Source organism: Rana temporaria, chromosome 3 (genome assembly GCF_905171775.1).
Source record: "Rana temporaria chromosome 3, aRanTem1.1, whole genome shotgun sequence".
Classification (NCBI taxonomy): Eukaryota; Metazoa; Chordata; class Amphibia; order Anura; family Ranidae; genus Rana; species Rana temporaria.
The window spans coordinates 384416412-384440036 of record NC_053491.1 but is presented as its reverse complement, the minus strand read 5'-3'; the positions used below and the strand labels follow the sequence as shown (position 1 = coordinate 384440036).

General features: G+C 44.1%; 1 protein-coding gene across 2 annotated transcripts in view; it reads left to right on the top strand.

The window, feature by feature from the left end:
• The window catches only part of PTN (pleiotrophin), a 121262-nt gene that overhangs the window by 55445 nt on the left and 42192 nt on the right, over nucleotides 1–23625 (top strand). For both annotated transcript variants that reach the window (XM_040345686.1, XM_040345687.1), the window contains exons 2-4: nucleotides 9069–9166; nucleotides 15361–15534; nucleotides 19597–19761. In XM_040345686.1, coding sequence (XP_040201620.1) covers nucleotides 9070–9166; nucleotides 15361–15534; nucleotides 19597–19761 — 436 coding nt within the window. In that variant the 5' untranslated portion in view covers nucleotide 9069. The remainder of the gene's footprint in view (nucleotides 1–9068; nucleotides 9167–15360; nucleotides 15535–19596; nucleotides 19762–23625) is intronic.

Genomic DNA, 23625 nt, shown 5'->3' with positions numbered 1-23625 from the left:
GAACTACATCTCCCAGGACAAGCTAGCACTGACAAGTTGATCCAACAAAGACTCAGTGAGATCCAGAGCAATTGCCCTTTGCAGGCAGGGGACCCCTTAGGTAGTATAGCAGAAAAAGAGGTCCGCAAGGCTTCACTTCCTGATTCCCTCATGAGGATGGTGGTGTGGGCAGCCGAGAGCCGAGCGATTGATCGGCTTCAGCTGCCAATATCGCGGGCACCCTGAACAGGTAAGTGTCCATTTATTAAAAGTCAGCAGCTGCAGCATTTGTAGCTGCTGACTTTTAATATTAATATACTCCGCTTTAAGGTTAAACTGCTCACGATTGGAAATTCCGACAGCAAAAGTCCTATGTGAGCTTTTGAATGGAAATTCCGACCATGTGTATGCTCCATCTGACTTTTTCTGTCCGGATTTTCACCAACAAAAGATTGAAAAAAAAAATGAGAACTGGAAAATCCGATCGTCTGTAGCAATTCCGACGCACAAAATTCCGACGCATGCTCGGAAACAATTCAACGCATGCTCAGAAGCATTGAGCTTAATTTTCTCGGCTCGTTGTAGTGTTGTACGTCACCTTGTTCTTGACGGACGAAAGTTCAGAGAATTTTTGTGTGACTGTGTGTATGCAAGCCAAGCTTGAGCAGAATTCCGTCGGAAAAACCATCCAAGGTTTTTCCGATGGAAAATCCGATCTCCCTGAGATTGAAAAGCTTTCTTCCTACGCTGAGATCACCATTGAGATATTCGTATATCCCTATCATGTCTCTTCTGCAGGGATAATAAGTTTAGCTCTTGCAGTCGTTCCTCATATTTGAGGTCCTCCAGTCCACTTATTCATTTTGTTATCCTTCACTAGACTCTCTCCAGTTCCAGCACCTCCTTCCTGAGCATTGGTGATCAGACCTTGACTGAATCCTCAAAAAACAGGGTTCTATAAAGTGGCAGAATTATAGTTTTAGCTCTGGAGTAAATTTCCTTTTTAATGCATGCTAATAGTCTGCTTTCTTTGCTTGCTGCGGCTTGACATAGCATGCTATTGCTCAGTCTGTCTTCTTCTAGGACCCCCCAGGTCTTTCTCCATCCTGGATTCCCACAGAGGTTCTCTCCCTAGCAAGTAACTTGCATTTATATTTTTAGCCCCCAAGTGCATTACTTTACATTTTTCAATATGTAGCGCTACCCCCTCAGGAGACGCTGATTGTTTTGGGATTAGCGTATTAAGTTACCTCTATGTGTTGTCTAGGGGTGAAGGTAGTGAGTAGAGCAATAAGCGAATGTCCAATCTGCAGATAAGGTTTTCTGGATGCTTTATTTCTTGGCCCAACACTACCAACATCAACTGGAGGTAGATAGGAAAGTTTGATGAAGTAAAGGAACTTTGCGGTATCAGGCTTTGGATAGTAGGAAAGCAATCCTGCTTTCTGCAGTAACACAGTTCGTCGCCACTCCAGCCAGAGTGGGTGAAGTGCCCCCGGACAGACCTCTGCCACAGGCCTGGCAGCCGGAGCGTCACTTTAAGGTTGTTGGGGAAGAACAGGCCTCTGCCACAGGCCTGGCTCTGATCGGATTTGAGATGCCAGCTGAGGCCAATGCCACAGGCTCAATGCTGACAGGGTGAACAGCAGAGTGAATCTTCCCAATAAGTCACGTTAGGGTCACAGTCTGACAGTTTCAGCGTACCTGTCCGTAACCGGTCACCAGATCCCCGATGGTTCGTTCAAGTCCTTTTGGATAACCTGCCTCCGGGTTTTCCTCAAGCCGATCCCCCACCGAACGGCATACAGCCTGGGATCTCCTCAGTAGAAGGGGGACCCAGTAAGTCACTGGGGCCCCTTTGTGGCATCAGTGGCCCCAGGCCAGGAGGGCCCAGAATCAGGAACTCCGCATTGCGCGCGACCCCAGGCCAGGTGGGCCATAGTGGTGGGGCACACCCTAAAGGTGGGTGCCGCACCTGGAACTAGGAACCCGCGAAGAACCAAGAACAACGGCTTCCGCCACAGAAATACCCCCTCCCAGCATGCACAACAAGGCTCAACTCCTCTCATTGGCTGCTGGGAAGAAGCGGCTCCGCCTGGACCCCTCTGGCGCCACCTGCCGCCCAGGGATGGTACCACATCCCTAGATCGCAGTCTGACCCAGAAAGAAATCCAGATTTGGCGACAGCCAAATTTAACACAAATCAAGAATGAGAGCAACTTACCTCTCTCATTCTCCCACTAACTTTAGCGTAGTGCCCTTACTGAAAGTAAAGGGGGTGCAACAAATATTACACCTTATTTGCCATGTAGTTTCCCACCCCATTTATTCAGGTCTTTGTGTTTCAAGACAGGATGTGTAGGAAGGACACAAACACCAAAAAAAGAAAAAAAAAAACAATGGAGTTTTAACCATCACCTACCCACAGTTTTTGCTTTAAATATGCTATTATAGAAAAAAATAATTGAATCATATCTCCGTTCATGACAGGTCCTCTTCAACCCCCGAAACAAAGCGTATAACCTTTATCTTCACTCTGTCCATCCTCTACTACTTCATCTGTGCTTTTACCTTCATCAGTGGAACCAATTCCTAATTGTGCTGCCTTAATATAGACCCCTTCAAATAAATCGATTGACCATTATCGAGAATGGATTACCGCGTCCACATCTGTGTTTATCCTAATTTTCTTGTGAGCTTTTGTGCTGATTACAATCGAGGCAAATCAGAGCCTTATTCCTTTCTAAAAATCCATCTCAAACACTTTCCTAATTGTACATTCCGCTTGCGTTGCCCGCTATTTAATTTGCCTGATCAATATCCACATCAAGAACTATTGGATTTATGGTTATCTCAGGGCTGGGAGGACCATTAGCCACTCTTGAGTCATTTTTACAAAGTATCTTCGCAAGATGGAGGACGGAAGTGGTTGTGGGTCAAACGCAGAGCGTCAGTGACTTTTATATGACCAGAGCCAGATTTAAAGTCTATATATAATCTTCAGATGCAACACCCTTCTGGTGCCTACAATTTCTGCTCATCTGTGAAGGCTCCTCCATGCACATCCAAAAGGAAATCGAACGAGGAGTGAAACAAAACAGAACGCAGTGGATTTTGCAGATAAAACACAGTTTAGTCAATAAATTAAAGATTAATTGCACTTACAAAGGATATAACCAGGTAGATTAAAGTGGATGTAAACCCACTCTCATCCTTTCTAAACTACTGCCATAGTGCTGATCTATAAGGATATACATGCCTCCTGCATGTATCCTTACCTGTCAAATGTCTCCCCTCTGTCTGTTATAAGAACTGAAATACTGCAGATTCTGTGGGTGGGTCTGTTGTCTGGAGCTCAGTGGGTGGAGTTGTGATTTCAGTAGACTCCCCGCCCACTTCTAAACTCCCCTTGTCACCATGCATTTTCTCCTGTGTATTCCTTACACAAAATTCTGCTATGATCACTAACATCCAGTAAATACAGAAAAGTAACCACATGACTTCAGACAAGGAGTGGGGGTGGGAATTAAAAAAAATAATGCCTGTCTCAGGCTAGTGCATAAGATATGTAAATAACCTGCCATTCACAGCAAGGAGTAAGAACGGACAAAAGTTTTCTCCTGTTTGTCCGTTTATCTCACTGAAAAAAGAAAAGAGGATTGCACAGAGCTAAATTAACTCTTTGTGGCAAGACTGGGCACAGATGATAGGAAATCTAAAGCCCCATACATCAGTTTTCCTGCAGGTTTTTCTCTTCAGGCTTACCAAAACCATGTAATATGAGGTCAAACCTTAAGAGTTTCAATTGGTATGCAATCAGGCAGGCCCTTGTACTACATGGTTTTGGTAAACCCGAAGAGAAAAACCTGCAGGAAAACTGATAGTGTGTATGGGGCTTTATACTCTACATTGTGACAGCAAAAAAAAAAATTGGGTTTACATCCACTTTAACTCCAATCGGATGTCAGGTCACAGTAGGGATGCAAAGACTATCACTTCTGGAAAGCCAACAAAAGCAAAAAAAAGCATGCAGTGGCGGAAAAAGGAAAACGGATGCAAAGAACAATGAGCAAACCAGGGGTGAAACTGCCAGAACTCATCCAGAATGGTACACATTGGGGAAAAGTACCACCAAAAAATAGATTTGCAATTTATCCTTTATTTTATTGATTGAAAGGTGTTTTATCTGCACTATCCAGTGTGCTCAGATTTGTTTCTATCTTTGGCCAGGTTCAGACAACCTTCAGCCTATTTAGGAATAGTGTTTGCAGAGCTTTCAGCAAGCATTGTTACAGCGTTTAAAGCAGCCCTCAGCTCCAGTTTGTAAATGTTGAACACAGATCCTAATGGGAGTGCTGACTGCCACCTGAAAAGGACTAAAAGTCGCACAGAACCCCTGTGCAATTCACTCAGCAGTCCCCCCGGAGATGTGTGAACTGGCTCCATAGAGAGCCGGTCAGAATCTCCTGACATGCGAATTGGCTACGGGGAGACCCGCATCCAATTTGCAATAGTGTGAAACCCAGCCTTAAAGTGATGCTAAAGGTTTGAATATTTTTTTTTTAAAATAACAAACATGTTATACTTACCTCCACTGTGCAGCTCGTTTTGCACAGAGTGGTCCCGAACGGCGTCTTCTGGGGTCCCACGGCGGCTGTCTCGGCTCCTCCCCGCTTCTGATAACCCCCTCTGGGAAGCGCTTTCCCAAGGGGGTTACCTTGTGGGAGCGCTCCCGAGTCCTGTATTCAGCGTCCATAACCGCCGACTACAGGAGTCGGCCCCGCCACCGGCCTTCGATTTATTGGAGTTGATTGACAGCAGCGCGAGCCAATGGCTGCGCTGCTATTAATCTATCCAATGAAGAGCCGAGAAGACCGAGCAAAGGAAGAGCATGTTCGCAATGCAGGACTTTCCAGGGCTCAAATAAGTAAAACGGGGGGGGGGGGGGGGGCTGGGGGGCCGGTAATCGTGAGGTTGTAAACATGTACCTTTACAACCTTTTTAAGCACTCCCCGCTGTGTGTATAACATTTCCAAACAAGAGCTGAAGAGTGGTGCTTTGAGGTTAAATTCACATTGATTTGCAGTAAAATGCAGGGAATGCATCCATTTTATGCGTTTTCTAACGAGCATTGACTTGCATTGATCTGCATCTTAGCGCCGTTGTAAAATGCAGGTCAATGCATAGACACATAAAAAAATGGTTTTATGTGTTCTGTTCGCACTACAATGCTGCATTGACCACACATGTTGCGTCTTAATGCCAGGCAGGTCAACACAACATTGTGGTGTGAACAGACCATTCAAAGAACGCTTTGCATGTCCTCAATTACTGCAAAATATTTTCTAATTGGAACGAGTTGGAGAGGATGACATCACCACCCCATCTTTCCATATTGTCTAATCAGAAATCATTTTGCATTAAGTGTCAAGCGAGTGGCCTCTTCCACAGGGATTGGGCAGGTGTGACATACTGTAAGTAACTATGCATAAATATGCATACCTGGAATTTAGCCTCAATTCAGCAGCTTTTGTTAAAAGCAGAACAAAAATAAGATAACAATGGCCATTTAAAAATAAAATAACAACATCAGCTTTTGCTGCAAAATTCACCTTTAATCTAGAGATTTTCCCCACAGTACTTTTTGTTTTGTCCATCCCCGACGGGGATGTTGGTCCATCCCCGACGACGTCTTACGACGAAACGTACGTAGGAGTGGCCAACGCGTACCTCGTCATCGCTTGTGCGGAGAGAGCTATACACACTGAGAACAGCCATCAGGATTCGATTGGCAGCACGCGCTGGGGTTTATGACAAGCTGTATTTTATCCACTGAATTGTAAGTGCAATCCTTTTTCATTAAAAGACCTTTACATACAGTACTTCACCATGGAGCTATTTTTTGTTCTTTCTTCCTTGAACATATGAGCGTATCTTCCTCATTTATCTGGAGTTTTGGAGTAGTTGATGATCTGATCCGTTCCACCTGCTGGTTTATAGTCCACTTGAGAGGACTTTAAAACATCTCTGGGCTCAAACTGACCGCGTTAAAAACGGTCAGGGGATCTGGTAAGCAGATTGAAATACTATCACATGGGTGTTTTCTTTTGGTGGAAGATTAGGAATCTCGTTCATCTTACCTTTCACGTTTGGACTTTCTTTACTGATTTTTATCATCATTGCTATTAATTAGATTTTATATTGATTGGTGGAGGATCAGCAATTTTTCTTCTTTTCACTTTTGGACATTGTATGGACTTTTTTAATATTTTTTGTTGTTTTTCAATCAAGCCACAGATTTTTTGAATTTTTCATATTTTGTTTTATTTGGTTCACTCACTTTGTATTTCATTCACTTTAGCGCTGTACCTTCTTTTGTATGTATATTTTTGTTTTCTGCCACTAGATGTCCTCAGTTTACTGGCCAGCATCATTTAACCCACTTCCTTTTGAGCCTGTGAATGCACAGTGAAAGATGAAGCAGAGCAGTGGCTCCTTGTTCCTTTTACACTCTAGCCCTACTGTACAGGCCGCAAGAGGCTGTTACCAGGTCACATTCAGGTAGTTAGACTGATTGTATTTAAAACAATACATTTAAATGATGTATTATTGATTACAGAGGTGCAATTAGTAATGTATTTTTTCTATCTGCCTAGATATAGGCTTTAAACAGTACATGATAATCCTACCATGAAGATCCTTGTTCAAGTATTTCCTGTTATAGGGTGAAAATGTCACTGTCTCCAAACTGTTGTTTTTAGGCAACCCATGCATTATTAATTTTTTAGCGAGTTGAATGAAAAAAATTACCTAATTCCCCCATCCACAAATTCGGGGGGATGGGAGAATTCTTCCCGTTGAGCTCCCTGCTGAACCAGCCGAATTTCGATCTATGTAAGGCCGCCTTTAGTTCACCCTGTTACATGCTCTCTCAATGCAGACTACAGAAACAGTCATGCTGACACACATTGTGCAGGCATAGTCCACTCATCATCAGGAAATGAGAAATGACATGCAGCCATTGCTGGAGTGCATGGAGACAGGAAGTGGCTACAAGAGAGCAGGAGGTGTTCCTCTGTGTGTCTGTGTAAATCCAGGAAGTGAAAAAAAAATCAAAAATTGTAAGGCAAAGGCATAATGAACTATTATTACTAGCTCATTATTAAATACTTACCTTAGAACTAAGCGTCTGCATCGCACCCCAGTCACCACAGAAGGAGCTGACATTTTCCCCTCTGCTTTTCTTCCGGGTTCGCTGCTAATGTCAGCGGCTGCATGCAAAGTGAATATCTCCTAAACCGTACATATATTATATATAGCCTTATTATAGGCTTACCTGTAGGTAAAAATGTGCTAAAGGGGTATACAACCTGCTTTAACCACTTCCTTACTGGGCACATATACCCCCCTCCTGCCCAGGTGAAATTTCAGCTTTCGGCACTGCGTCGCTTTAACTAACAATTGCGCGGTCGTGCGACGTGGCTCCCAAACAAAATTGACGTCCTTTTTTCCCCACAAGTAGAGCTTTCTTTTGGTGGTATTTGATCGCCTGTGCGGTTTTTATTTTTTGCGCTATAAACAAAAAAGTGCGAAAATTTTGAAAAAAATACAATATTTTTTTTCTTCTTGCTATAATAAATATCCCAATTAAAAAAAAAAAACACATTTTTTTTCTCAGTTTAGGCCGATACGTATTCTTCTACATATTTTTGTTAAAAAAAAAAAAAATCGCAATAAGCGACTGGTTTGCGCAAAAGTTATAGCGCTTACAAAATAGGGGACAGAATTATTATTTTTTATTATTTATTTTTTTACTAGAAATGGCGGAGATCTGCGATTTTTATTGGGACTGCGACGTTATGGCGGACACATCGGACACATTTTTGGCGCCATTCACATTTATACTGCGATCAGTGCTATAAATATGCACTAATTACAGTATAAATGTGACTGGCATTGAAGGGGTAAACACAAGGGGGTGAGGAAGGGGTTAAATGTGTTTCCTATCAAGTGTTCTAACTGTAGGTGGAGGGGGGGTGACTGGGGGGGGTGACCGATCTGTGTCTCTATGTACAAGAGACACAGATCGGTCTCCTCTCCAGAGACAGCACCGCTGTCTCTGTGTAAAACGGCAATGAGAGATGATCTCATATGTTTACATATGAGATCATCTCTCATTGGCCGCACAGATCGCATCGCAAACGGCCACTCTGATTGGCCGTTCGCGGCGATCTGTAATTGGCTGTGTCCGAGGGACACGGCCAACACAGATTTTCCCCGCTGCGCGCTCTGGAGCGCGTGCGAGGACCGCCCAAAGGGGCGGACGTCAATTGACGTCCTGTTGGCTTTTGGGATCCGCGCTGTAGCCGTCAATTGACGGCAGGCGGATCCCAAGTGGTTAACCGATAATTGGTGCCGATTTTTCTCTAAACTTTCACAACCATTGTACGTTTTACAGAATAAGCTCTGGAATTTGTGTTGGTCCTTGAAGATGTACCTTTTTTAATTTTCACCAGTAGTGCATGCTGTATCTGAATTATGCAATTGTTTTTTTACTGTTATATATGAGATACATAATTAAAGGGTCACTAAAGGAATTTATATTTTTTAGCTAAATAGCTTCCTTTACCTTACTGCAGTCCTGGTTTCATGTCCTCATTGTTCGTTTTTGCTCTGATGTTGCTGTAATTCTTCTCTGTTTTGGACACTTCCTGGTTGTCTGTTTCCTGATCACCACAGTACTGGGAGATTTTAGTTTCGTTTTCAAACCAATACTGCTCTATGGCTCTCTGTCCAGCACAGATACAGCATAACATGCTAAAACGAAACTAAATGCAAAAACGAAACTAAAAAAACGACAGGTACATTATATGATTGATTTTTATCTATTTTTAATAGTTTTTAAAAGGAATCAGTTAACTATTATGTCTCTATACCCTGTAAACAGTCATTTCAGCAAAAATGTTTTTTCCTTTAGTGACCCTTTAAGTGGAGCATGTTGGGGGGGTGGGCTTGTTTTTTGTCTGTATAGGTAGAATGTGTTAGTGGTATTTTACAAGCTTACATTTATTACCTTCTCTGCCTTGCAGAATGCATCACCACCATGGAATATTCATGCTCGCCCTCCTGGCCTTCCTATTGGTGCTCACAGTCCTTGGAACAGAAACCGCAAAGAAAGACAAACAAGGTAAACACATTTTGTCTTAAAGCTGAACTCCAGCCTACCAATCATTCTTGCAGGATTGTACAGGCTCCTGTCCTGTACTGGAACTCCTTCCCCTCACTGCACACTGTGAGCTTCTCACAATGTGCAATAAAAGCTGCAGCAAGTCAGAAATCACAAACCTTATTTCCTGGAAGGAAGTCGCCCAACATCATCTAAAATCTTCCTCTTGAGATCTGCACACCTACAGTGCCTGTTATAAGATGTTCCCCCCGATTCCTACTTTGATTTTCCATCATTTCCACCCCTGTCAGATTATATATTTTATATTATGGTGAATGTAACAGGAGGAGCTGGAAAAAACAAGCGTTGGTGAAAATATCCAAAACCTCCAAGATAGATACAATGGGCCGGATTCAGAAAGAGATACGACGGCGTATCTCCTGATACGCCGTCGTATCTCTGAGTTCCGACGGTCGTATCTATGCGCCTGATTCATAGAATCAGGTTACGCATAGATCTCCCTAAGATCCGACAGGTGTAAGTGACTTACACCGTCGGATCTTAGGCTGCAATTCTAGGCCGGCCGCTAGGTGGCGATTCCATTGCGGTCAGCGTAGAATATGAAAATGAGTCGTTACGCCGATTCACGAACGTACGCTTGCCCGTCGCAGTAAATTTACGCCGTTTCCGTAAGAGATACACGGCGTAAAGATAAAGCTGCCCCCTAGGTGGCGTCGCCAATGTCAAGTATGGCCGACGTTCCCGCGTCGAAATTTGAAAATTTAACGTCGTTTGCGTAAGTCGTCCGTGAATGGCGCTGGACGCCATTTACGTTAACGTTAAAACCAATGACGTCCTTGCGATGTCATTTAGCGCAATGCACGCCGGGAAATTTTAGGGACAGCACATGCGCAGTACGATCGGCGCGGGAACACGCCTAATTTAAATGATCCACGCCCCCTACCCGGATCATTTAAATTAGACGGGCTTGCGCCGGAGGATTTACGCTACGCCACCGCAACTTTTACAGGCAAGTGCTTTGTGAATCAAGCACTTGCCCGTAAAACTTGCGGCGGTGTAACGTAAATGAGATACGTTACGCCGCCGCAGAGATGCAGCGATTATACGTGAATCTGGCCCAATGCTGGTCATTATGGCAGGAGGATCTCACTGAGTATATATAACATACAAAAAGGGCCCACAAGGCTGCATACATAACTTCAAATATCACTTTTGGGTTTACAGACCCTCTAACTATTAAATACCTTTTTTTGCATGATTTTGTATTGCTCTTTTAAGTCAAAATTTAATTTGCACCTGGAATGGCAACATTTTCTGCTAAAGGATAAGTTTACCTTTACAGGAAAAAATAATGAATGCACATATTCTTGCAGAAAAAAATGTGCATTTATTATTTGTTCCTGCTGGAAAGTGGTGCACCTGCAACCAGTAGATCACGGGTGCAATGTGGACTCCTGCAGACAAGTTCTCTTTGAAAGACAGAGGACATGTCAATGGACTACAAGAGCCCTCGTTAGCGCCCCCGCAGCCCACTGAAACTACAAGTTCATCTGCCACAGTGGAAGATGGTACTTGTAGTTTCTTCCTTTACAGAAATAATTGGCCAAAAAAGAGTATGGGGGTCCGGGTATTGCCCTGGGGCACATGTATCAATGCAATTTTTTTTTTAACCACTTGCGGACCGCCGCATGTACATATACGTCGGCAGAATGGCACGTACAGGCACATAGGCGTACCTGTACGTCCCTGCCTAGACGTGGGTCGGGAGTCCGATCGGGACCCCCCCGGTACCTGCGGCGGTCCCCGTGGCTGTCCGAGTGATCCGGGATGAGGGGGCGGCTGTTCGTTTTTGTCCGCCCCCTCCGGATCGCTCTCAGCCAATCCGCGCGCTCCCCCATGTGTCACTTCCTCTGCCTGTGTAAACACAGGAAGAGGGAAGTGATGTGATCTCTCCTCTGGGGGGTATTTTCAACCGCCGCTGAGGAGAGATCACATCACACAGTGAGTCTGCACAGCACTACACTGACACCAGGACACACAGGCACATTAACCCCTTGCGATCACCCCCCACCCCCCTGTCACAGTGTCACTGAATGCAGTGATCATATATGTACTGATCACTGCATTTAGTGTCAGTGTGACAGGCACTATTTAAGGGAAGAAAAGGACGCAAATTTTGTTTGAGAGCTACGTCGCACGACCGCGCAATTGTCTGTTAAAGCGACGCAGTGCCGAATCGCAAATAAAAGGGGAAGGTCCTTAACCTGCATAATGGTCCGGGTCTTAAGTGGTTAAATGGGCTTCCAGATTCCGATAAGCCCCCCCACCCACAGACTCAGACAACCACAGCACAGGGTTGTTGGCAAGAGGCCCTTGTCCTCATCAACATGGCGACAAAGTGCTTTAGGGCACCCCCACATGTTGAGGGCATATGGCCTGGTATGGTCCAGGAGGAGAGATCTGGTATGGATTTGGGGGGGGGGCCCACATTCTTTCTTTTTTAAATTTTTACATTGGGCATCCCTTAAAATCTACATCAGACCCGAAGGGCCTGGCATGAATTGGAGGGGGGACACTCACGCCATTGTTTTTTTTAATTTTTTTTATTGTGGCAATGTTTTTTTTTATTCAGCTGGCAGCGGGGAAGTCCATTGACAGCTAATGACTAATCGGTTGTTAAGGACGCAGTGGCCGGCTTCCCGGCTCGGCTCCTTAAAAACCATCTATTTACTGGGCCCTGATTGGGCAAACACCCTGCAAATTCACCCTTGAGACTGTTCAAGCCAGTGGGCAGAATGAAAAAAAAAGAAAACTAACAGATTCCTCCATTTGCACAAATAAGGTGCTAGGACATTGTATTATGACAGCAGGACCCACCGCTGCCACAATACACTGATTATCGGCTGCAGACAATTGGCTGCCGCTGCTGATCCAGATGAGTTTTCTAGCATGCCCCTTTTGTTAGAAGCTTGGGGAAGACCCAGACAGTAGGCACCCAAGGGAGCACTCAGCACACACAGTGAGTGAGAATGCAGAATATATTGTTAACAGTTCCAGTCACAACAATTGAGTCTTTTCAACAGTAATAACTGAGCAGAAACATTCACACAGAAGACGGAACTCACAGCAGGAGAGCGGAAAGGCCGAGGCGGTAGGCAGACATATGCAGTAAGCTCAATAGCACAAAGGTTTCTCAAGTAGTCTGCGCCAATCCCTATATCGTCCCTCCTTTTCTGGAACCTATCCCTGCGCTAGGTTCACTCTCCCTTTAAAGCAGGTTTCTGTCCCTAACCTCACCACATGCAGAATGTGAGCCAGCTGCAGTGGGCCAGGGCTTTTTGTAAGCTCTGCCCTCACCAAAGATGGCTGCAGGTTCACCCTGGTGGCAGCATCTAATTTTACAGCAGCCCACCTGATAACTATGCAGTGCCCTACGAGGAACACATATTCCTACTGTCCTCCATTTTAACTGCAAGACAGATGCAACAGCGCCACCCATGTAGGGAGGTCTACCTGCACCTACCTAAAAGCAGGTCTATTTCAATCACTGTGTGGCCAGCTTTGTAGAGCACAGCCACATTAGTGACCTGACTTTTCTCAACTACTGCTTGATCACTAATGACTAGGAGTTGAGTTTATCTGCCCTGGCTTTGATACACAAGCAGTTTTGCAAATCTTAATCAAAGTTCATGCATTTCATGGTGACACTTTGAGCTCTATGGGGGTAGGGTGGGGGTGTAAAACTTACGTCATCTATAGGGCTAATAAGCAACTTGTAGGAATCAAAGGGTTTGAGAGGCCGGGCATTGGGGGGCATGTACCAAGGGCACTTCAAATTATTGCCTATTGTGACTCAGGGGCAAAGGCTATTCACTGCCTAATAAGTTGTTCCTTATTTCTGGTGGTGAACCTGCAAAGTTTTCGGGCAAAAATTAGCAATTTGCAAACTTTGTTAAACCTGGGAATTTGACGCAAAACCCATAGTAGTGGCAAACCCAAACATCATTCTTGACTCATCAGTCTGCCCTCTCATAATGTAAGCATGTTCATTGTGTGTTAATTAGAGCCTAACCAGTCGCTTGTTCTGCCCCTCCCTCCTCCAGACTGAGTGCTGCTGTGGGATAATAGGCTAATACCAATTGAAATTCTGCTACATACAAAAACTGCATTAAATGACCTACAGTATCTCACAAAAGTAGGTACACCCCTTTTTGTAACTATTTTATTATATATTTTCATGTGACAACACTGAAGAAATTACACTTTGCTACAATATAAAGTAGTGAGTGTACAGCTTGTATAACAGTGTAAATTTGCTGTCCCCCCCAAAATAACTCAACACACGGCCATGTCTAAACCGCTGGCAACAAAAGTGAGTACACCCCTAAGGCCGCGTACACACCATCGGTCCAAACCGATGAAAACGGACCGAAGTTCAGTTTCATCGGTCCAAACCGTCCATGTGTACGCCCCATCGGTCTTTTGTCCTTTGGACAAAAACGAGAGAACTTGCTTTAAAATCGAACCGATGGACCGCTGACCGATAGGTCCAAACCGATGGTTAGTACACAAAAGCATCGGTTCAAAACCTGCGCATGCTCAGAATCAAGTCGATGCATGCTTGGAAGCATTGAACTTCTTTTTTTTCAGCACGTCGTGTGTTTTACGTCACCGTGTTCTGACCCGATCGGATTTTGAAGTGATGGCGTGTACGCACATCAGGCCGCTTCAGCGGTGAACCGATAAAAATGGTCCGTCGGACCATTCTCATCGGATGGATCGACCGTGTGTATGTGAAAATTTCCAAATTGTGCCTAATTAGCCATTTTCTCTCCCCGATGTCATGTGACTCGTTAGTGTTACAAGGTCTCAGGTGTGAATTTGGAGCAGGTGTGCTAAATTTGGTGTTATCGCTCTCACTCTCTCATACTGATCACTGGAAGTTCAACATGACACTCTCTGAGGATCTGAAAAAAAAAAGAATTGTTGCTCTACATAAAGAGGCCTAGACTATAAGAAGATTGCCAAAAACCTGAAACTGAGCTGCAGCACAGTGGCCAAGACCATAACAGGACAGGTTCCACTCAGAACAGTCCTCGCCATGGTCGACCAAAGAAGTTGAGTGCACGTGCTCAGCATTATATCCAGAGGTTGTCTTTGTGAAATAGATGTATAAGTGCAGCCAGCATTGCTGCAGAGGTTGAAGGGGTGGGGGGTCAGCCTGTCAGTGCTCAGACCATACGCTGCACACTGCATAAAATTGGTCTGCGTGACTGTCATCCCAGAAGGAAGCCTCTTCTAAAGATGATGCACAAAAAAGCCTGCAAACAGTTTTCTGAAGACAAGCAGACTAAGGACATGGAATACTGGAAACATGTCCTGTGGTGTGATGAGACCAAGATAAACTTATTTGGTTCAGATGGTGTCAAGAATGTGTGGCAGCAACCAGGTGAGGCGTACAAAGACAAGTGTGTCTTGCCTACAGTCAAGCATGGTGGTGGGCATGTCATGGTCTGGGGCTGCATGAGTGCTGCCGGCACTGGGGAGCTACAGTTCATTGAGGGAACCATAAATGCCAACATGTACTGTGACATACTGAGGTAGAGCATGATCCATTCCCTTCAGAGACTGGGCCCGCAGGGCAGTATTCCAACATGATAACGACCCCAAACACAACTCCAAGATGACCCCTGCCTTGCTAAAGAAGCTGAGGGTAAAGGTGATGGACTAGCCAAGCGTGTCTGCAGACCTAAACCCTATTGAGCATCTGTGGGACATCCTCAAATGGAAGGTGGAGGAGTGCAAGGTCTCCGACACCCACCAGCTCTGTGATGTCATCACTACTTTACATTGTATAAAAGTGGAATTTCTTCAGTGTTGTCACATGAAAAGATATGATAAAATATTTACCAAAATTTGGGAGGTGTACTCACTTTTGTGAGATACTGTAAATAAACACATAACCGCTTTAATTGTTGATTCTTAATACCTGCCTGGAGTTCAATTTGAATTCTTGAAAACATTTTTTTCTTTTTCTTATATTCAAAGGAAAGTCAAATAATTTTCCATAACAACCCAACTTTAGCTTTCCTCCTACCAGAGTGCATTAGAGAATTATATATTTTTTAAATGTAATTGATTAATTAATTAAAACTATTTTATTCATTGCAATTAAAACATTTTCCATTTTACAGAGAAGAAGGGCAAGAAGTCGGACTGCGGTGAATGGCAGTGGAGTGTCTGTGTCCCCTCCAGCAGTGATTGTGGTATCGGGATGCGGGAGGGCACGCGGTCAGGAAAAGAATGTAAACAAAACACGAAAACACAGAAGTGTAAAATCCCGTGCAACTGGAAGAAGCAATTTGGAGGTGAACAGATAGGATATGTAAATCATTTCTTAAAATCTATCTTCTGAACACTGCATGTTCTCTACTAGACCTCATTACAGCAGCAGATGGAAACTATATGCTTCAAGGCCACACGGCACCATACAATGCTTTCCGTGGTCATGGGACAGGTCAACAGTACAGACAGCTGGCACTTTCAGTTTATCATTCAGACAACAGCGTGACATCAATAGGAGTGGCAAAGGATCATTTTTTCTTTAGCCATCTTACTCCACGCAGACGACTAGATAGTCCATCTTCCCTTGTTGTGGGAGCAAACTCTAGGCTGCCAATGAGGTCCATGGTCAGGGGCAGGGCTGCCGATGGGTGGGACGGGAGGACAATAACAGACCTATGCACTTTGTATGTGTCTCTCCCTCCAGCAGCTGAAAGCCGGTGTCTCCCCCTCTGCCTGCGAATGGCTTTTAGCTGCTGGAGGAAGAGACACAGGCACAGTGCATCATTCTGTAATTGTTATGTTTGTGTCCACTAATAATTATGTAGCGCCTGTCTACTTTCGGTACAGGTGCTATGTTAAATTTAGAGGGGGATGAGAGAGTTATTTTTCTCTCATCCATTTTGATTCATTTAAATTGGGCTTCTGCCGTGCTGGGTTCCCTGTGGCTTCATTCTGTGTTCCAAAGATACCGTTCCATCTTTGGATAGCAGGTGGCGCCAAAGGGGTCCAGGCGGAGGCGCCTTTCTCCAGCAGCCATTCAAAGGAGTGTTTCCCTTGCGGGGCATGCTGGGGGAGGGTATTTCTGTGGCAGACGCCATTTTGTGGGGTTCTTCGCCCGTTCCTGGTTCCAGGTGCGGCACCCACCTTTAGGGTGTGCGCACAATCACGGGTCCCGGCGATATGGCCTACCAGGCCGGGGCGCACGTGCTACGCGGAGTTCCTGACTCTGGGTCCTCATGGCCCGGAGCACTTCATGGGGAGGATCCCAAGCGAGTTATGCTGTTCGATGGGGAGTCGGTCTGAGGTGAGCCCGGAGGCAGGTGATCCAACAGGGCTTAGACGATCCATCGGGGATCTGGGTGGCCGGACACTGAGAAGTTGTATGCTGTAACTTATCAGTCGGTGACCCCAAACTAAGAAGTCTACCTGAGGGAGATTCAGGCAAATTATATTTACTGGGAGGATTCGCTCTACTATCCACGTTCCTGAGTAGAGGGCCTGTGGCAGAGGTCCCACTACTAATCCTAAATCTACTAGAGCCAAGTCGGTGGCAGAGACTTGTTCCTTCCCAGAAGTTCTAAGTGATACTCTGGCTGCCAGGTCAGTGAGAGAGGCCTGTCCGGGTACACTTTACCCACTCGGCTGGAGTGGCGACGTGAGTTAAAGTCCCATTGGAGGCAGGACTGCTTCCGTTTATCCATAGGCCTGAATCTTCAAATTCTCCTTTCACCAACCTATTTATATCTACCTCAAGTTAAAGGATCACTAAAGGAATTTTTTTTTTAGCTAAATAGCTTCCTTTACCTTACTGCAGTACTGGTTTCATGTCCTCATTGTTCGTTTTTGCTTTGAAGTTGCTGCAATTCGGCTCTAAACTCCACACTTCCTGCTTGTCTGGCTCCTTATGAAAAATCTCATTGCAGCTTTTCACTGTGGTCCAAGCTGTGTGTCTAAAACTCCTCAGAACCAATCAGATTCATTTTAAAAACAAAACACTGCCCTGGATTTGTTTGTTTTTGTTCTGTGGGTCTCTTTACTTCACAGAAACATGAAACCAGTTTAAAAACGAAAGTGAAACTGCAGGTACATTATATGATTGAATTTAATCTATTTTTAATCATTTTTAAAAAGAATCAGTTAACTTTTATGTCTCTATACCCTGTAAACAGTCATTTCAGCAAAAAAAAAATGTTTTCCTTTAGTGACCCTTTAACTGTTGGGCAAGAAATAAAAGCACAGAAAACGTCACCCTGCTGTTTGGACATTCCGTTATTGAATCTCACCATCATCATCATCCCTAGACACATCATAGAGGTAACATAATCATGCCGTCCCAATCTAACCAGCGGCTCCTGAGGGGGTAGCGCTACAATTATTTCTGTGTATTTTTAGTAAAAATATAATTTTAACATTTTCGGGTAGGGGGGATTGTCAGGTGGGCTGTATGGGGGCCCCCATGATTTCCAATGGCCCTGGTCAGTGATTCCATGCTCCCCCGAGATAAGGGAGACTAGAGTCCTCTCACCCGTTCAAGTTTCCTGTGTAAAACGTCAGCAGCTACAAAAACTGCCACTCACCTGTCCCAGGATCCAGCGATGGGCTCACCCCAACCGTTCTCTACTCCTGTACCTGACACCGGCATGCTAACTGTGAGCACCCAGCTGTGACAGCTTGTGACTTCAGAGCCGGTTGCCCACTGCGCATGCACGAGCGGCGCTGCACCTTGTGTATGGTCCCAGAAGACTGTGGGGAGGGAGTGGGGGGGGAGAATTTCCACTTACAATCACCTAGGCAATGGAAATATTAGGTACCCGCTCCCCCAAAGTGCAATTTCCTCACCAGGAGTAGGGGAGGAGGCTTTAAAACGGTACTTCCCTTTTGGATGGAGCTCTGCTTTAAGAGATCAAAAAATAAAAAATAAAATAGAATCACTACTTAGGTCTTTGCTCAACTACTCCACAGTTTAGCCACTGTTACAGCCTCTAACCTTGTGATTGCTACAAAGTTACAATTTTGCAGTCAGGAGACTGAGGAAATGCTTCTCTCTGCCTTCAGTAGACTGATGTCATCATGTCAGCTTAGACTGCTTTTTTTTAATAATAAAAAAAAAATCTGAACTTTTCTTAAAAAATGAGGTTGTGGCTTTATACTATCAGAAATGTATCAATGCAGACTTGTATATTTGCTGAAAATTCCACTTTAACACTTTCCCTACCGAGTCATTGCGCGCCCCCATCACATTGCTCGGGACCCGGTGCGTGTGCCCGGCGGCCGCGATGTCCGCCGGGCACCCGCGATTGCCCGCGATCACAGCAGGACTATGGATCTGTGTGTGTAAACACACAGATCCATGTCCTGTCAGCGGAGAGGAGAACAATGCTGTGTTCCCAGTACAGAGGAACACACATCAGTCTCCTCCCCTTGTGAGCCCCCTTACAGTTAGAACACACTTTAGGGAACATATTAACCCCTTCCTCGCCCCCTAGTGTTAACACCTTCCCTGCCAGTCACATTTACACAGTAATCAAGTGCAGTTTTATAGCACTAATCGCTGTATAAATGTGAATGGTCCCAAAAATGTGTCAAAAGTGTCCGATATGTCTGCCGCAATGTCACGGTCACAATAAAAATCGCAGATCGCCGCCATTACTAGTAAAAAAATAAAAATAAAAAAAAATGCCATAATTCTATTCCCTATTGTAGATGCTAGAACTTTTGCGCAAACCGATCAAATACGCTTATTGCGTTTTTTTTTTTTTTTTACCAAAAATATGTAGAAGAATACGTATCGGTCTAAACTGAGAAAAAAAAACGTTAAAAAAAAAAAAATATATGATATTTATTAAATCAAAAGTAAAAGATATCAATCAATATACGCTTATTGCGATTTTTTTTTTTTTTACCAAAAATATGTAGCAGAATACATGCTGGCCTAAACTGAGGAAGACATTTTTTTTTTTTTTTGGGGGGAAATTTACTATAGCAAAAATTTAAAAATATATATTTTTTTCAAAATTGTCGCTCTTCTTTTGTTAATAGCGCAAAAAAAAAAATAAAAATACGCAGAGGTGATCAAATACCACCAAAAGAAAGCTCTATTTGTGGGAAAAAAAGCATGTCAACTTTGTTTGGGAGCCACGTCGCACGACCGCGCAATTGTCATTCAAAGTGCGACAGCGCTGAAAACTAAGAATTGGTCTGGGCAGGAAGGGGGTGAAAATGCCCTGTATGGAAGTGGTTAAAATCTTTGTACAAAGTCATCAAAAATTACGACAAAGGTGTAAATTGGGCCAAAGCTACTAAATTGTACCTACAATAAAAGCAATGCATACTTAAGTTTTTTTTTTTCCTTTTTCATCCTGTAGCGGAGTGTAAGTACCAGTTCCAGGAGTGGGGAGAGTGTGACCCAGAGACTGGGATAAAGACACGGAACGGAAGTCTGAAGAGAGCCCTCCACAATGCGGAGTGCCAGAAAACGGTCACCTTGTCCAAGCCATGTGGAAAGATCACCAAACCACCAAAATCCCAAGGTAAGGAAACTCCATGATCTACACTGATATTTACCATGAGCAATGTGCGCCTAAATGTCTGACACGAAAAACTGAATGGCTCCGCCTCTGTCCTTATCCTCCTGGATCTTTGACAGTTATGGTGATTTTTGATAACTGTGTACCGATAAACCTGGCTCAACTCTGCCTGCCCACTTGCGTGGGCGTGTGGTTATGTGCATGTGTGTGTGTGTATGTATATATAGTCCCATAATCACCACGGCGAGGGAGCACTGCAGACCACGTTAGCTCTGAGGAAAGGGGTACGCCCCCGAAACGCGTCAGCTTTTACATCTACTGATTGGTTCAAACGATTATTCGTGTTCCACTGACGATGCTGGACATCTGCTGTACTCATTTTTAAAGCCTGTTTTTAACTCCAATTTTGTGAGTATAACCATTGATTTTACTATTGGAATAAATATTTTTTATCAGTATCACACGAGGTCGGTGCGCCCTCCGCTCTCTTTCTTCTCTTTTATAGTTTCATGAATACCCACGATTCTGAGGAGGGCTGCAAGACTCTAGATGATAACTTTCAATTGAACCGCACCACTTCATAGTACTCCCTATAAAATATCAGAGCGCAGGAGACTTGTTCTTGTTTATCAACTGTGCCTTAACATTTCTTAGAAAAGATGAAAACTTGTTCTGCTTTGAAGAGTAGTTTGTTACCCCAACACTATTTATATTCCTGATATGTGCCTGCTGTACCATGTACCTGTATGGCAACGTATCCTGTTCTCTTTGTATTGCTTCATTTGTCTGAAATCCCTGGTGTTCCTGACAGTCCCTCTGCTTTTCTATTAAAAACTGACCACACTATTATAATGTTTTATATATATATATATATACACACACACACACACACACACACAGTATATACACAAATGTTTCACCTTTCATTTTTATTTTAAACTGAATGGGTTGTTTTACAAGGTGATCGTTTACATATACTGCAATAGTTTTAGTAAATATAAACTGCTAAATACCATTTCTCATCAGCAGTATATAGGAGTCTTGTAATTTCTATCAGTGTCTGGTTAAAGCTTGTAGGAGGGATTTTCATTCTTCCCTGACTGTCCTATGAGGCTGCAGGACCCCTGACCCTCTGTCTTGAGAGTGCTGATTGGCCATGTGCTGATGACATGCACTTTGCCAAGAAAAACAAAGGGCCAGATTCTCAAAAGAGATACGACGGCGTATATCCAGATACGCCGTTGTATCTCTGAGTTGTGCCGTCGTATCAATGCGCCTGATTCTTAGAATCAGTTATGCATAGATTTTTATTAGATCCGACAGGCGTAAGTCTCTTACGTCGTCGGATCGTAACTGCATATTTACGCTGGCCGCTAGGGGCGTGTACGCTGATTTACGCCTAGAAATATGTAAATCAGCTAGATACGCGAATTCACGAACGTAAGCCCGGCCAACGCAGTACAGTTACGCCATTTACGTTAGGCTTTTCCCGGCGTAAAGTTACCCTTGCTAGTAGGTGGCGTACATGCGGCGTACCAATGTTAAGTATGGACGTCGTTCCCGCGTCAAATTTTGAATATTTTACGTGGTTTGCGTAAGTCGTCCGTGAATGGGGCTGGACGTCATTTTTGTTCACGTCGAAACCAATACGTCCTTGCGGCGTACTTTGGAGCAATGCACACTGGGATATTCCGCGGACGGCGCATGCGCCGTTCGTGAAAAACGTCAATCACATCGGGTCACATGTTATTTACATAAAACACCCCCCCTGTTCCAAATTTGAATTAGGCAGGCTTACGCCGGCCTATTTACGCTACTCCGCCACAACTTACGGAGCAAGTGCTTTGAGAATACAGCACTTTCCGTCTAAGTTGCGGAGGCGTAACGTAAATTGGATACGTTACGCCCGCGCAAGGATACGCCGATCTATGAGAATCTAGCCCAAAATTTCTCTAGCAATACACACCAAACTGAGCATGTGCAGCTTGTCCCCAAGACTCTGTACTATGAGCAGATGGGTTGGGATCTGAGAAAAAGCGGGGGGTTTAGAGAAGACAGGATCAAACAGCCTTTTTACACAATGCAGAGGATTAAGCCCTTAGGTCCCACAGTGAGTATAACAAGCATGCTTTACTGCATATACAGACTGATTTTACTGTTGTGGGGTTAATAACACTTTAAGACGGACTTCTAGTAGTTATATGGTTTCGTACATTTTCTGTGCTATCCATTCCTTTTTGCTTTTTTATTTTTCTCTTTCTCTCGGATGTATTTTATAGATCTTGCTGGTCTTGTAAATCAATAAAGTAACTGGAGGAGTATCTTAAAATAACATTCAGTCCACATATCTAAAGCAAACCACCTTATGTTCTTTTCCAGTGTGTAGTGTTTATTGAACCCCAGAAACAGTCGACATGTCCAACAGAGAATATACAAAATAATATAATACTCAAAAGAATTGTACAGAATACTAAGTTCTTCCTTTCATGATTTTAGCCAGTTCAAAATCCATTTATATACCAATCCTCATCCACTGAAAAGTAGAAGAAGGGCCTCAGGTATTTCAGAGGGAAACAAGCAGATATGAGGGTTGTATGTGTTTCATGTAAAGAGGAAAAGAGTAGCGGCACTTCCAGGGATAAAAACAACTTCTTTATTTTATGTCCATAAAAAAATGCAGCATGACCATACAATACACAATAGTTCAGCAAACACCTTTCACACTCCCGTGCTTAAAGAGGAACTGCAGTCTGCTCACATAGGGCCAGATTCATGAAGACTTACGACGGGCGTATCAGTAGATACGCCGTCGTAAGTCCGAATCCCCGCCGTTGTATATTTAAGCGTATTCTCAAACTGAGATACGCTTAAATATTGCTAAGATACGACCCGCGTAAGTCTCCTACGCCGTCGTATCTTAGCTGCCTATTTACGCTGGCCGCTAGGGGCGTGTACGCTGATTTACGCCTAGAATATGTAAATCAGCTAGATACGCCTATTCACGAACGTACGCCCGGCCATCGCAGTAAAGATACGCCATTTACGTAAGGCGTTTTCAGGCGTAAAGATAAACTACCAAAAAGATGGCGCAGCCAATGTTAAGTATGGACATCGGGACCGCGTCAAATTTTTCACGTTTTACGTTGTTTGCGTAAGTCGTCCGTGAATGGGGCTGGACGTAAGTTCTGTTCACGTCGAAACCAATGAGTCTTTGCGGCATAATTTGGAGCATGCGCACTGTGATACGTCCACGGACGGCGCATGCGCCGTTAGTAAAAAACATCATTTACGTGGGGTCACAATGATTTCACATACAACACGCCAACATCTTACACATTTGAATTAGGCGGGCTTACGCCGGCCCAGTTACACTACGCCGCCGTAAGTTAGAGCGCAACTTCTTTGTGAATACAGGACCTGCTGCTCTAACTTACGGCGGTGTAGTGTATCTGAGATACGCTACTCCCGCCTAAATCTCTCTGAATCTAGCTCATAATTTGTAATAAAAACATATTTGCCATTCTGAAACTGCCCTCCAACCACTTTGCATATTATTTTATATATACTGCCATTCTGTATTTAAATATGCTGCAGAAATCTCCCTCTACTGAATCTGACTGCAACCATTTTAACCGTGGGCAGCTGAAGCTGCTGCTTGTTCACTTCCTGGATTTACAGAGACACACAGAGGCACACCTCCAGCTCTGCAGCTCCAATTGGCCCTCTTATGACTCATCCCCCTCCCTTCCTGGCAAACTCTCACAAAAGTGAGAGAGAGAGAGCTGTGCATGATGTCATAAGCCTAGGCTTTGTACCAGACAAGAAACAGGAAGTGGGCTGTATAAGGTATTTACTGACAGACAAAAA